Source organism: Chrysochloris asiatica, unplaced genomic scaffold (genome assembly GCF_000296735.1).
Source record: "Chrysochloris asiatica unplaced genomic scaffold, ChrAsi1.0 scaffold00034, whole genome shotgun sequence".
Lineage (NCBI taxonomy): Eukaryota > Metazoa > Chordata > Mammalia > Afrosoricida > Chrysochloridae > Chrysochloris > Chrysochloris asiatica.
The window spans coordinates 15449164-15464886 of record NW_006408552.1 but is presented as its reverse complement, the minus strand read 5'-3'; the positions used below and the strand labels follow the sequence as shown (position 1 = coordinate 15464886).

General features: G+C 52.4%; 1 protein-coding gene across 1 annotated transcript in view; it reads left to right on the top strand.

The window, feature by feature from the left end:
• FOXK1 (forkhead box K1) overlaps positions 1-14883 on the top strand; it is an 86770-nt gene extending 71887 nt beyond the window's left edge. The window contains exons 3-10 of the mRNA XM_006859871.1: positions 485-670; positions 8592-8748; positions 9296-9442; positions 12370-12563; positions 12957-13123; positions 13227-13511; positions 14062-14286; positions 14624-14883. Of these exons, the coding sequence (XP_006859933.1) occupies positions 485-670; positions 8592-8748; positions 9296-9442; positions 12370-12563; positions 12957-13123; positions 13227-13511; positions 14062-14286; positions 14624-14883 (1621 nt within the window). The remainder of the gene's footprint in view (positions 1-484; positions 671-8591; positions 8749-9295; positions 9443-12369; positions 12564-12956; positions 13124-13226; positions 13512-14061; positions 14287-14623) is intronic.
• The last annotated feature ends 840 nt before the right edge of the window (positions 14884-15723 follow it).

The window sequence follows — 15723 nt, the reverse complement described above, 5'->3', positions numbered from 1 at the left end:
CCATCGAGGGTCACTGGGATGCCCGTGTTCTCCCCCCCAGTATGACATCGAGGGTCACTGGGATGCCCGTGTTCTCCCCCCCATACGCCATTGAGGGTCACTGGGATGCCTGTGTTCTCCTCCCCCCCAATACAACATCGAGGGTCACTGGGATGCCCGTGTTCTCCCCCGCAATACGACATCGAGGGTCACTGGGATGCCCATGTTCTCCCCCCCATACGCCATTGAGGGTCACTGGGATGCCCGTGTTCTCCTCCCCCCCACCCCCAATACGCCATTGAGGGTCACTGGGATGCCCGTGTTCTCCTCCCCCCACCCCCAATACGACATCGAGGGTCACTGGGATGCCCGTGTTCTCCCCCCCATACGCCATTGAGGGTCACTGGGATGCCCGTGTTCTCCTCCCCATACGCCATTGAGGGTCACTGGGATGCCCGTGTTCTCCTCCCCCCCATACCTGACACATTCTGTCCTCTTTCTGTAGGTGCACCTTCCGCTTCCCCAGCACAGCCATCAAGATCCAATTCACGTCGCTCTACCACAAAGAGGAAGCACCCACGTCTCCCCTCCGGCCGCTCTACCCACAGATTTCCCCATTGAAGATCCACATTCCGGAGCCGGACCTCCGGAGCATGGTCAGCCCCGTGCCCTCCCCGACCGGCACTATCAGGTATGTGCGCTGCCCGCTCCCTCAGTCACCTTTCTCTATCTCCCATAGTCTATGGGGAAGCTTATGCATAGTTCTACTTTCATGGACCTCCCATCTGTCAGTCTGTCGTGCTGTGTTGGCATGTGTGTTGCTGAACTACCCACAGCTCTCAGCAGATCTTCCAGACAAAAATGGATGAAAGAGGACTTCTGAAAAACTGGAGCAGTGACAATCTCACAAATAGCAGTGACCACTGATACGGTGTGGAAAATGAGAGGAAGGTGTAGAGCAGGACGGTGCTTCATTCTGTTGGACAGATGTTCACTGTGAGTCAGAACTGACTCCACTGAAGATACCCATGCCTGTGTCCATTCCAAAGAAATACAGAAATTATTAAACAGTATCATGATTATCAAATGCAAGTAAATTTGACTCAAGATAATTCAAAGACATTGTCAGGAAACTACCAGAAATTCAAGCCATGATACTCAGCAGAGGACATGAAAGAAGAGATAGCTGATGCTAGATGGGTTTTAGCTGAAGCAGGAAATACCAATAAGATGTTTACTTGTGTGTTATTGACTGTACAAAGGCATTCAACTGTGTGGACCGTAACAAATTATGGATAACATTACAAAGGATGGGAATTCCAGAACATTTAATTGTACTCATGCAGAACATGTACATAGACCAAAAGGCAGTCATTAGAATGAACAAAGGGATACTAAATGGTTTAAAATTAGGAAAAGTGTGTGCCCGATTATATCCTTTCACCATACTTAGTCTGTATGATGAGCAAATAATCCAAGAAACTGAAGAAGAATGCAGCATCAGGATTGGAGGAAAACTCATTAACAACCTGTGCCATGCAGATGACACCAACTTGCTTGTTGGAAGTGAAGAGGATTTGAAGTACTTACTGATGAAGATCAGAGAATACAGCTTCCATGTGGATTGCATCTTAACACAGATCCTCACAACTGGACCAAAAATCAATAAATATCATGATAAATGGAGAAAAGCTTGAAGTTGTCAGGAATTTAATTTCACTTGTATCCACAGTCATTGCTCATGGAAGCAGCAGTCAAGAAATCAAACAACATATTGCATTGGACAGATCTGCTTCAAAAGACCTCTTTTTAAAAGTGTTAAAGAGCAAAGATGTCACTTTAAGGATTAAGGTGCTCCGTGATCTTCTCATCCCCTTCATGTGCATGAGCTGGTGGTGGTGGTGTGCTGTGGAGTCAGTTCCGACATATAGAGACCCTGTATAGGGTTTCCAAGACTGTAAATCTTTACGGGAGCAGAAAGCCTCATCTTTCTCCTGAAGAATGACTGGTTGTTTTTAACTGCTGACCTTGAGGTTGGCAACCCGACTCATAACCACTACGCTACCAGAACGCCTTTATATGCATGTGAAAGCTGGATAATGAATCAGGAAGCATGAAGAAGAATTGATGCTTTTGAACTATGGTGTTAATGAAGAACATTGAATGGAGTGCCAGAACAAATAAATCTATCTTGGAAGCAACACAGCCAGAATGTTCCTTAGAACAGAGGGTGATGAAATTTTAATCTCACATACTTTGGATATGTTATCAGGAGGGACCAGTCCCTGGAGAAGGACTTCATGCTTTGTAGGTGGAGGGTCAGTGAGAAAGAGGAAGACCCTCAAGGAGATGAATTGGCACAGTGGCAGCCACAATGGGCTCCGACATCGCAGTGATGGGGAGGCTGGTGCAGGACTGGGTAGCATTTTGTTCTGGTTTACACACGGTCATGTGAGGCAGAACCAACTTGATGTCACCTAGCAACAACAAGATAATGGTTCTGGAAAATCGTCTGTGAATGGAAAATTGGAAGCTATTTTAGGTGCATCGGGGAACCTGACAACATAAATAAAGTCTCTGGAGAGTTCTCTTCTAATGTGAAGAAGCACCACTTAATTTATCACTTTTCCCAGATGGAAATTTCATATATTCACGTCTTTTCAAGCAAGCACCGCTGTGATTTTTTTTTTTTTCTTTCCTTTTTCTCCTAAGATACTAAAAATGTTTTTAAGTATAATATTTCTGCACTAGGATATGGTGAGCTTAGCTTGTCTAAATTTCATTGGTGAAACTTCTTTGAGAAGTTGCATGAATGGCTCTACATTTTGAGGTAGGGAATACCCTGTTAGACTTTCTCATCTTGCGGGAGGTTTCAGTGTCAGTGTTACTAGATTTCCTGGTAGCCAGCAGCTAGTTGAGCAACTCAGACAATTGCCGTGCTGCTTGTCCAGGAGACATTTGTTGTTCGCAGGGACGAAGCCTTCATGCCTATTTGTTTCACCCTACAAGATGCTACCGAACCAAAACCAAACCCATTGCCATAGAGTCAGTTCCGACTCCTAGTAAACCCTGCAGGACAGAGTGGACGTGCCTCCACAGAGGTTCCAGGGTTCTTTACGGACGCAGATTCCTATCGAATGCCACAAAAACATGTGTTTGAGATTCAAATTGTATTAAAATTTTAAATGACCTCCTATGCTACTGAGGACATTCCTCAGTGGACTTGGTATGCCCTCTTCTCCCATAAGTGCATGGCCGAGGGCCCGGAAAATGGAATGAAAGAATAATGGAATTTTCCACACACCTTATGTGGGGGGGGGAGGGGGCATGCGCATGCATACCCACTTAATTGATACATAGATCAGAACTGTATGCACTGAAATGGTGCCGCCTCTGGGAGAAGATCCCAGGTCAGAGGGTCATCACACAGTCCTAGTTGCATTTCTAGGTGTGGACTCACAAGAACAGGCAGTATGTGCCCACCCAGAAACATGAGCGCAATTGGTCCCCGCAGCGTCAGAAAGGGAGAGCAAGCCAAACATCCAAACGAGATGAAACAGTGTGCTCTGTCTGCCCTACCAAGTGCCTGAGTAAGACATCGGTCACAGAAGACCACACCCATCGGAGGAAAGGCTGAACAGGCCATCTGTGAAGACAGAACTAGCGCAGCGTTGGCAGAGACTGGCTGGTGAGGGCTGACCGCAAACCGGTGCTTGTCAGCATCCTGGGATGGTCTGAAATGGATTCTGCTGGTGGCTGCACAACTCCGCACTTAGACCAACACCATTGAACTTAAGAGGGTGGATTGTGCAATCTGCATTACGCTTCAGAGCTGTTTCAGAAGTTACCATCAAGCAGGCTCATTGCAGACCACCACAGTCAAGCCAAGGTCGTAGTCAAGTGAGTTACACTTTCGGTTTCCCAACTCAGATCCAAGTGGCATTTACACTAGACTGCTGTCTGTGAAGTGTGTGATAGCATGATGAAAATGTTTGAAATCTTGTGATTATTAGCAAAACGTGACAGAAACCTACAGTGAGCCACTGTTGGGAAAATGGTGCCGATAGACTTGCAGGACGCAGGGTGGCCACAAACCTCCCATTTGCAAAAAATGCATTATCTACAAAGCACAATAAAGTGACTGAGGGTGTTTATACTTAGATCTTTACCGTCTGTCTTTAGCACTTCAGTGCCTGTGTCTTGAAACAGCTCTCAAACAGTAGCCACGGCTGGTCCCACCCACCAGGAGAGCCACACACTTGGGCAGCCACTGTCCATCCCAGTGTGGGGATGGGATTCACGTTGCAGCCTCAGACAGGCTGGGTTCTTAATAGTCCAGCCAACTGGACCTTTCTGAAGAGAGAGACATGTTTGAGTGTGTACCTTAGGAACTGTAATAAAAACAAACACGTTTCCCAGTAAAATACCGTGACAGTTGTTAAGTGTGGTTGAGTTGGTTCCAACCAATTGGTGTAGGCTTTCTGAGGAGCAGGCTGGCAGGTTTGAACCACCGACTTTAGAGTTGGCAGTCAGGTGTGTATCCTGCAGCACCACCTATTGGGATGCATGTATAGGGTTTGTGTCTTGAAGCTACCTGTGTGAGACAAGGGCCCTGGTAGTGCAGCAGACAAGTGCTCCACTGTTCGTTGACAGGTGGGTGGGCCAGACAGCAGCTTCACAGGAGAAAGACCTGGTCATGTGCTCCTCTAAGGGCTCTGTTGTCAGTCCTGGGTGAGCCTCCCTTAGTGTTGTTAGGTGCCGTTGAGTCACCTCTGACTCAGAACGACACAGGGTCAGGCCCTGCACCATCCTCCCCACCGGTGCTCTGTGGGAGCCCATTGTTGCAGCCCCTGGGCCCGCCCATCTCAGGGACGATTTTCCTCTTATTTTCTGACCATGAACTTTACCGTGCATGATGTCCTTCTCCAGTGATTAGTCTCTCCTGATCCTATGGCCATGTACATAAGAGGAAGTAAAGATGACAGCCTAGGAAACCCTTTCGTGGAGCCGTGATAGAGAGAAGGAAGGCACTGTGGAGAAGAGTGAAATAAGCGTGTTTGTTCCACGCACAGGGACATGCCCTGGGGAAACTGAGCAGTGAGGCCCAGGGCTTAGGGGACCATGCTTACAGCCCACTCCCCAGTCCTGGGCAAGGAGGCTGCCCATGCTTTCTGCAGGAGATGGATAATGGTGTTTTTGTTAGGGGCCCTGGGAGTGTTAGGAACCTCTGTAGTTTACTGAAGGAGTTAGAGACCTTGGGGTCAGGCAGACAGGAGGACAGGAAAAATGAAGGGGGGAGGCTGGATGCCTGGTCACACTCCCTCTCCTCCTCTCCCACCTCCCCTTTCCTGTCTGTTCCCCCCACACACCTGCCCAGTCTGGACGTCCAGCTTCTCATTTCTTTTGGAGCCAGTCCTGAGCTTGTGAGTGCGCACACACACTAATGCACACACACAGCCTTCTGGCCTGGGTGTGAGGAGGGGCCTCACCCATCTGGGGAACCTGTGTCCTTTGGTTGGTTCCTCATACTCTGCCAGATCGTCTCCCCTATGCATACTGTGTGTGTGGTGTGTAGTGTGTGTGTCGTGTATGGTATGTATATATATTGTGTGGTATCTTTATAGTGTGTATGGTGTATAGTATATGTTGTGTGTTTAGTGTGTATAGTGTGTGTGGTGTGTAGTGTATAGTGTGTGTGATGTATAGTGTGTACAGTGTGTATAGTGTGTGGTGTATAATGTATGGTGTGCGTATAGTGTGAGTGTGGTGTATAGTGTGTATATGGTGTGTAGTGTGTGTGTACTATAGGTATGTGTTTATGTGGGAGTGTGGTGAGTGTGTATTGTGTGTGGTGTGAGTGTATGCTGTATAGGTGAATATAGTGGATGTGTGGATGTGGTGAGTATGTGGTTATGCTTGTGGTATGTGTGTTATAGATGTGGGTGTGTGTTGAGGTAGGTGTGGGTTTATAGTGGTTGTGTGTTTGTGGAGGGTATGGTGGAATGTGGGTGTGTGTAGTGTATCTGAGTGGACGGTGTGGTGTGGCACGTGTGTCGTGTGGTGGGGATATATTTGTGATGGGGTGGAGTGTGGGTTTGTGTGGTTGAGTGCTATGGTGGATGTTTGTGGGTATGTGTTTGTGGTATATGTGTGTGGTAGATGTGTGAGTATGTTTGTGATGGGTGTGTGGTGGGTGTGGCTGTGTGTAATGGGTGTTCTGTGTTTGGTGTAAGGGTTTGTGGTGAGCGTATATTGTGGGAGATGTGGCTCTGTGTGGTGGGTGTGTTTGTGGGGTGTGTATGGTGGTGTGTGTTTGTAGTGGGGTGTGTATGTTAGTGGTGGATGTCTGGTATGTGTGTATTTGTGGTGGTATGTGTTTATGGTGGGGTTGTGTGTATTGGAGTGTCTGGTGTGTGTGTGGTGGGGGGTGTGGCGGATATGTGGGTGTGTGTTTGTGATGGGGTGTGTATGTTTACGGTGGGTTTCTGTGGGGTTGTGTGTGTTTGTGAAATTCTCTGTGAAATGCATTCTGCTACATTGAACAGCCATTGATTGACCTTTTTCTTGCAGTAGAGGATTAGTATGTGAGGAGAGAGTAAACGGGTTAATCGTTGAGTGCTTTGGTCAGAGTGGGAGCGACTCTCAGCTCTGTGTTTTGAGAAGACAGTGGAGAGTGAAGCCCAGAAAAGGCTGCTGCCCAGGCCAAGGAGTGTGTCCGCCAAGGAACTGTTTAAGTCTTGCCATCTTGGCTTCTAAGAAGTATTCTGACTTGACTTCTTCCAAAGCAGATGAGTTTGTTTTTCTGGCGGTCCATGGTATATTCAGTGTTCTTCACCAGCACCGTCGTTCAAAGGCATCACTTCTTCTTTACTCTTCCGTATTTCATAGCTCAACTTTCACATGTATCAGGTGATTGGAAAGGCCTGGCCTGGTTCTGTGGAGTACAACCATCGTGTATCCACGCCCAGTGGCCGGAAGTTGCTAAGAGTTGAGGCTGACTCAGTGGCAGACAGCACTGTCGGTTTGTGTCCATTGCTCTAGAACGTATCATGAGTGATTGTGGGATTTGTCTCCCACATGGACGCCTTTAAAAATCCTCATTTGTGTGCACGTAATAATGGTAAGATCCCGCCCTCCCTCGTCTCCTATAGATTTGCATTTTTGGTTCAAAATAAAGTTCCAAAACAGATGCTTTTTGTCTTCTGTTTCTGCCTCTACAGGGTTTGTGTATGGCTGTGGAGGGAGGTCTTAGAAGACATCCATGTCTCTGCCCCATTCTGGGAATGTTCTGGAATAGGGGATGAGAATCCCAAGTCTGGGTCTGGGACTTCCTGATGGGCCACAGTAAAGGGATTCTCCGATCTCAGGACTGAGGTCTCCATTCAGTCACCATGTCATGCCCGCTCTGTACTGACAGAGGATGGCAATCAGCGGGGCAGCAGACGAGCTGAGCGTGCAGGGTTGGGAGCCAGCCTCGTTCTTGGGATGGGTGGGGGTCCTGCGTGCACATGGAAGAGGTGTCTCAGAGGCCCTGTCTTACAGGGTCTCGGGGTGAGGTCACATCTGCTCTGGAGTTCCTGGGGGAGCTGAAGGGGGTGGGGGCAGAGAACTCCACGTCAGTGTCCAGGGGCCACAGTGGGTGGGCAGCAGGAGGCCAGTCAGAATGACCCCCGGAACCACCTGCAAGCATGTTGAATTCCTCAGATGTGTTGTAACACATGATTTCAGAAACACTTCTTGGAGGTGGTTTGATGACCAAAGTCTGCTCTAAGTTATTAGAACAGGGTACAGACAAATGAATCACTGATCAGTGAACCAAGAATCCCCACAGCCTCAGGGTTGGTGGCATGTATAAGTTGAGAGGTTCAAACTCACCCAGTCTCACTGCAGAAGAAAAGTCTGGAAATCTGCTTCTGGAAAGGTGGCAGCCAAGAACATTTCCTGTGTGACAGACACATGGGCTCACCAGGAGTGGGAGCTGACTGATATTGACATGTGCAGCAGCCTCACATCAGACCCTAGAGTCTCCACTCAGCTCAACTGTGCACCCAGGGCCCAGCCAGGAAAGTGAGAGGGGAAGTCCCCCAGTGGTACCAGCTCTTCCTGGGGACCCTCCCTCCAGCTGCTCCCTGTGACTGAGCCCTTTCCTACACTGCCACCTTGTGGCCAACACACGCACTGGCGGAAGCAGCACTCCTTGAGGTGGAGTGCAGGGTAGATAGCACCTTGCTACCTCCCGAGGGCTTTCTGCAAGGTGATCTTGTGGAAGGGGATCGCCAGGCCTTTCTTCCACAGCGCCACTGAGTGGATTTGACCTTTCCTTTCTCAGCCACGTGTGTTGGCCACCTTTCCCGCCTGCTCTACCTTTCAGCTGACCAGAGGCAGCACTTGCTGAGATGTGGAGCCCTTGGTCATGTCAGGTCCACTGTGCCCAGTACGGCCCCCTCGGTCCTGTGCCTGTGCCCCTCACATCCTCTCACAAGCCCGTTCCAGGGTGCTGTGAGTCACCCCGTCGGGGGGCCTGGTCACAGGTGCCCCAAGGACTCCTACAGGGCTGTGTGATTGCCCTCTCAGGAACACAAGCCATACACATCTGTCTTCTCTCTCCACAGTGTTCCCAACTCCTGCCCGGCCAGTCCACGTGGCGCCGGCTCCTCCAGCTACCGTTTCGTCCAGAACGTGACTTCGGACTTGCAGCTGGCTGCGGAATTCGCTGCCAAGGCCGCATCAGAACAGCAGGCAGACACGTCTGGAGGGGACAGCCCAAAGGTCAGAGGGCGCACTGCACACCCACAGTCTCCCAGGGGTGCTGTCACCAAGATGTCACAGGGCCTCAGAGCAGGTGTTTATTCCCTCAGTCCAGCTTCTAGCAGCTTCCAGCAACCCCCGGCATTTCTGGGCCCATAGCTGGGTCCTCATGCGTCAGCTGGCTCCGTGCATGCCCGTGTTTCTTCCACACTGTCAGTGAGCAGGGAGCCTGTTTCCACAGAGGCTGCGCTCACAGGCACAAGGGCTCGGGCTCAGGGGCACACTTCCACGCACCCCTCTGATCACTTGCTGATGCCCACCCCTGATTGTGACCTCATCCTGCCTGCTGTTGAGGGGTGGACGTAAACCTGGCTCATAAACCTACTGGTGATGTGTGAGCCATTGAGAGGACATAAACCCGACTTTCACGCTCACTGGTGATGGGGGGCGCCATTGGGCAGGCGTAAACCTGACTTGTGTCCGGTGGCAAGACTTAGCTGTGTGGTGCCCTCATGGCACGGTGGCTCGTCCCCTCACTGGCACTGTGTGTGTCCGCTTGTCTCCGCAGGATGAGTCCAAGCCCCCCTACTCGTATGCACAGCTCATCGTACAGGCCATCTCCTCGGCCCAGGACAGACAGTTGACACTAAGCGGGATCTATGCCCACATTACCAAGCATTACCCCTACTATCGGACCGCCGACAAGGGCTGGCAGGTAAGACTGGTAACCCCAACCTGTGGAAAAAGCTGGAAAAAATGGGGCACTGTGTTGTTTGCAGGTGTTCTGGGTGATGTGGGTGAGGCTCCAGCCCCAGGAAGCCAAGCATCCTCCTGTTTGGAGTGCTGCCCCCTCCCACGGTGGCCCTGTGTGACACAAGAGTGGCCCCATAGAGTTCTCTAGACTTGGCGTCATGTGAGTGGAGTAGTGCCAGCTGCCTTCTCCCACCAAGCCACTGGCATTGTTTGATCTGATGTCCTTGTGATTAGCAGTCAACCACTTAGCTATTAAAGGTTGAATTTGTGATTGGTGCCTCCCTTGGTGATGTCCAAGGCTCCCTGGTAGCACAGTGGACTAGGTGGTGGACTGCTAGGCACCAGCTGCTCTTCAGGAGCAAGATGAGGCCGGCTGCACCTGTAAAGACTGCACAGTCTCAGGAGTCCTGTCGAGCACAGTTCTGTTCTGGCCTGTGGGCTCGGCTCGCTGTGATCAGAATCAACTGCGGCGGTGGGTTTGGGCTGCTCATATCCAGAAACATGAAGATGGGTTCATCCTGGATTGGGAAAAGCACCATTGGCCTTGTTCCTGCAGAGAGTCAGTGAGTCCATGGTACAGGTGCAGGCTTTACTTAGCACTGCTGGACCGCTGCCCGTGTGTGTGTCCACACCTGAGTGGCCGTTGGAGCTCTGCGTGGCCTGCTCTGGCATCTGTCTAAGGCCACACCCATACCCGCCTAGTCTCCCTCTCTGGCTTCTCTGTGAAGAAGGGCTGTGCACCTGGGCTGTGTGTACGTGTGTGTGTACACCTGTGTGCATGTATCTATGTGTGTTTGGTGGTGGTTGTGTGCCATGAAGTCAGTTCTGTCTCACAGTGATCCCTGAGGCAGTAGATCTTTATGGGAACAGAAAGCTTCATCTTTCTCCCTGGGAACATCTGGTTGAGTCAAACTGCTGACCTTGTGGTTACAGCCCAAATCATAACCTACGCTACCAGGGCTCCGTGGGTGTTTGTGTGTATGCGTGAGTTGTATACATGTGGTGTTGTTGTTGTTAAGTGCCGTGGAGTCAGTTCCGACTCATAGCGACCCTGCACAGGGTTTCCGAGGCTGTAAATCTTTACGGGAGCAGAATGCCTCATCTTTCTCCCGCAGAACTGATGGTAGTTTCGAACTGCTGACCTTACAGTTCACAGCCCGATTCGTAACCACTACGCTACCAGAGCTCCTTGTGTGTGTACGTATGTATATATATATGTTGTTAAGTGCCCTCAAATCAGTTCCAACTCAGCAACCCAGTATAGCGTTTCTGAGATGCAGTTGGTAGGTCTGAGCTGATGACCTTGAGGTTAGCAGTCCAGTGCTTATCCTACAACGGGGGTGTGGTGTCCCAGTGTATATGTGTATGTATTTATTTGTGTGTCTCTGTATGCATGTATATATGTGTATATGTATGCAAAGGCGTCCTGGTGAGGCACTGCGGGTTAATGCGCCGGACTGCAAGGTCAGTTTGAACTGCAAGGTTGGCAGCTCAACTTCACCAGCCACTCCTCGGAAACCCTACGTACAGGGTCGCTATGAGTCAGAACGACTCTACGGTGTCCTGGTGTGACACGAAAGGGTAAATACTACCTGCATGTGTGTGTTCTCTGTATATGTATTCTGTGTGTGAGTGTGTGTATGTACATGACAGAGTCTGGATGTGACACTGCAGGGTAAGCACTGGACCACAAGGTCGATTTGAACTGTAAGCAGTTGGCGGTTCACATCCACCAGCTGCTCTTTGGACACCCTCTGCAGGTTCACTGTGAGTCAGAACCGACTCGACGGTATTAAACAGTAACAATGTATATATGGGAGCCCAGTGGCTCTAGAAGGAAGATAAGCACTGAACGGAAACCACAAGGTCAGTGGTTCGAGCCCACCAGCCACTCTGCAGAAGGAAGATAAGACTTTCTGTTTCCTTAAAGATGAATGGCCTTGGAAACCCTATACAGGGTCGCAATGAGTCAGAACTGACTCCATGACACTAAACAACAGCTAATATGTATGAGTGCTGCTGGGGGGCTGTGGGCTAATGCGTCAGACTGCGAAGTGGTTTGAACTGCAAAGTCAGTGGTTCAAGCTCCCCAGCTGCTCCTTGGAAACCCTCTACAGGGTCTCTATGAGTCAGAACCAACTCCATGGCACTTAACAACAACAATGTGTGTATGTACCAAAGTATATATTTTTGTGGTGCAGACAAACTCAGTAAAGCAGATTGGCTAGCAGTATTCACAGGCACGTTTGGTGTGACCTGCATGACATCCTAAAGTTGTGCCGCTTGTATTTCACCCAAACTCAACCGTTACTGAGGCCTCCTGCCTAACTGCGGAGAGACTGGTGTTGGTTTCATCCCGTATGAAAGCGTAGACACTTGCAGCAGACATTTCACTGAAGAAAATAAACAGTGATTTGGTTTCAAGAAGACTTCAGGGAATCATTTTGTTTTTGACGATGACCCTAGGGCAGTCGTTTCAGAGTGCGTGGGAAGTGGTCATCCAGCCTTCAGGGGACAGAGTCTGGATTGTAGAATTTGAGTTTCTGTCCTACATGTCCCGACCTTTGGATTAGGATTCAACCATAGTCCTTTGCTGGGTTTTGATTGAGAAAGACCAACAATTTGCCTTCAGGGCCATGGTCTGTGTGACATGCTTTTTTCCATTTAGATATTTTGTCTGTGTGTCCGGGTCCCCATGTGACTGTGGGGGTGCTGTGTCCTGGTCTCTGTGTGACTGGGGGTGGGTGCCTTGTCCGAATCTGGAGGTGTGACTGGAGGTGTCGTGTAACTGCATAGCCTTCTCTCTGAATGACTGAGCATGGGGGGAGGGGGCATGGGGTAGGCTCTTTGTTTGTCTACTGGCTGAGTCATGGTGGGTCTTCCCTGCAGAATTCCATCCGACACAACCTCTCTCTGAACCGCTACTTCATCAAAGTCCCGCGCTCCCAGGAGGAGCCTGGTAAAGGCTCTTTTTGGCGAATAGACCCGGCCTCGGAGGCCAAGCTCGTGGAGCAGGCGTTCCGGAAACGGAGGCAGAGGGGTGTCTCCTGCTTCCGCACCCCCTTCGGGCCCCTGTCGTCCAGGTAAGCATGCTCGGTGCTTGTAAGCTGTGGAAACAGGTTTGCTGGGTTGAAATTGAAATCTCCTCCTTCCGAGAGAAAGCCAGGGCCTGGGCAAGTTAACCAGGTTAAACTGGACAAAGGCGTGGCCCTGGGGAGTAGGACAAGACAAGGGGCCACCATTGCACAGCTGACATCTGAGTATGCTGGGCCCGGGGAGGGTCAGCCTCCACACAGCTGGTGGCCTTGCAGGACGGACGGGCCCGGGGAGGGTCAGCCTGCACACAGCTGGCGGCCTTGCAAGACGGATGGGCCTGGGCAGTGCTCTCACTGCCATCACAGGGCCTCGGCTATTAGTGGCCGGGCTGCATCGTGCTCTTCCTTGAGGCCTATCACACAGCCTCCACCTTTTCCCAGGAGTGCTCCTGCCTCGCCTACCCACCCAGGACTCATGTCACCGCGCTCCAGCGGCCTGCAGACTCCAGAATGCCTGTCCCGCGAGGGCTCGCCCATTCCACATGATGCTGATTTCGGGTCAAAGTTGGCGTCTGTCCCTGAGTACCGGTATTCCCAAAGTGCGCCTGGTGAGGACCCTCCTACCTGTCAGATGCACGTGGCATGGTGGGGGCCGGGGGCCACCATCCACCTGCCTACCCGCCGAGAGCTCATGCCATGCTCTGTGTCCAGGCTCCCCGGTCAGCGCCCAGCCGGTCATCATGGCAGTGCCGCCCCGGCCACCCAGCCTGGTGGCCAAGCCTGTCGCCTACATGCCAGCATCCCTTGTGGCGTCCCCGCAGCCCACCGGCCACGCCATCCACGTGGTACAGCAGGCACCCACGGTCACCATGGTTCGTGTGGTCACCACGTCTGCCAGCTCCGCCAATGGCTACATCCTGGCCAGCCAGGGCATGGCCAGCAACACCCACGACGCCCCGGGCACAGCCGTGCTGGACCTAGGTGGCGAGACTAGAGGTACTGCAGTCAGGCGGCCAGAGTCAGGGTCAGGCCTTGGGGGTCCAGGTGGGGTGGTCACTGTCCTAGGGGTAGGTCACCTGCTGCTGCCCCTCAGTGCCCTCCTGAGCATGACCTTGAATTAGTGTCTGGGTCCTGTATCCAGTGGAATTTCCTTCTTCCCAGGGAAGGTGGTTCCTCAGGCCCCAGATGGATGTGGGGTCCATGGGCAGACCCAGGTCACAGCCTGTGCTGTGGGCCTTATCCCAGCCTTTACATTGACGCTGACTCAGGGATCCTTTAGTACTGTCTGTGCTGTGGGCCCCCATCAGAGCCTTTACATTGACATTGACTCAGGGATCCTTTAGTACTGTCTGTCGAAAACACTTGTATTTGTAAAGGACTGTTGTTACCACTCTTAAGATCATTCCTGAAATTTCATTTCTCTCAGCCTAATGTGGGGTGATGAAGTTCTTGGGTTCAGAACTTTTTTCTAAAGACTTGTGTTGTTTTTCAACAATGTACTTGGGGCAGCATTCTGGAGCCCAGGTCTCATGGTCCTGCTTTCTAGGCCTGGAGGACAAGCCCACCATCGCTTTTGCCACCATCCCCACCACTGGCCGCGTAATCCAGACAGTGGCCAGCCAGATGGCCCCAGGCGTCCCCGGACACACGGTCACCATCCTGCAGCCAGCTGCCCCGGTCACCCTCGGGCAGCACCACCTCCCAGTTCGAGCCATCACCCAGAACGGCAAGCATGCTGCTCCCACTGGCAGCCTAGCCAACAGCACCTACGGTGAGGCCCTGAGACTCAGTCAGACCTGGTGGGGGGTCAGGGCTGTAGCTGCTGGACAGTGGAGTGGGCACCAGGGCACTGATGGGAGGAGGCAAGCAGGAAGCGAGTGCGAGTTTTCTTAGGGTACCTTGGGGGTGGCTGGCAGAGGGCACTTGGGGGCACCCCAGATAGAGGAGGAGCAGGGGGCGGGGATGGGCAGAGCAGGGGCAAGGCAGGGCCGCAGCCACCTCCAGACCCCAGCTTTCTCTAGCCCCCCTGAGATGGTGGTGCTCTGCTCTAGGAGGTGGACACTGGCCCTCAATAGCCCCCTGCTCACAGCCTGTTGTCCGCCCCCCAGCCCTCTCCAGCCCCTTGCAGCTCCTGGCGGCCCAGGCTAGTTCGTCCACGCCCGTTGTGGTGACCCGCGTGTGTGAGGTGGGGCCTGAGGAGCCACCTGCCGTGATCCCGGCTGCTACTCCCCCCATCGCCGCCCCCACCCCCGCTGGGGAGCCTGAGGTCAAGCGGTCCCGGGTGGAGGAGCCCCCTGGCGGGACAGCGGTCACACAGGCTGGGGTCATTGCGGCCGCCGGCCCCCAGGGCCTGGGCTCTGGAGAGTGACGGCCCTGCATCCTGGATGTGGAGTGGGGACACCGGGGCCACGCCGCTCATCCTTTTACTGTGCCCCGTGGTCACATAAACACATTCAGACAAGCGATTGTATCTTCTGCAGTTTTTCTTCTCCTCCTCCCCCGTACTTCCTCTTCCCCCAGCCTCCTTCTTGGGGCGCAGAACCTACCCCAACAGATCGCCCGCTCGTCTGAAGGCTGCACAGCACTGGAGCGTCAGACATGGCTGGACACCACAGGACAGCAGCCGCCCACTGCCAATCATGTAGGCCCACCACAAGCTGTGGGCATTACCTGGGGTCTGGTGCCCCACTCTGGGTCCCGTGAAGTTGAGGCCTCTCTCAAGCCACACGCAGGTCCCACGGACAACGCATCTCACAGACTCCTGCACAGAGTCAGAACCTGCCCACTCTGAGCGCCAAGGAGGACAAGGTGGGAAGTCAACCCATCCCCCAACCCACCCACCTGATCAACTCCAAGTCAAACTGTGGAGTGTCCACGGGGTCGCTCTGCCCAAGGCCGGGGTTACGCCCTGTCCTGCTCTCCAGCCGCCTCAGTCCTATTTGTGAGCAGCACCCTTTTGCTATTGGAGGTTGGAGCAGCTCTTCTGCCTGAAGTCCTGGGGCTCAGGTCTGTCAGCAAGAAGGAAACTACCTCCCAGGGGGGCATGGAGGTCCGAGCCTAGGCCAGCAGACTAGTGGCTAGTTTGGATGCAGCCGCAGCCCCCGAAGAATGTGTACCTGCGTGAACTTGGACCCTCCACAACCCAAAGCAACAACAACACACTAGCCCAGCCTGGGGTGGGGGGCTCCAGGTTCCGTCTGCCTCCACC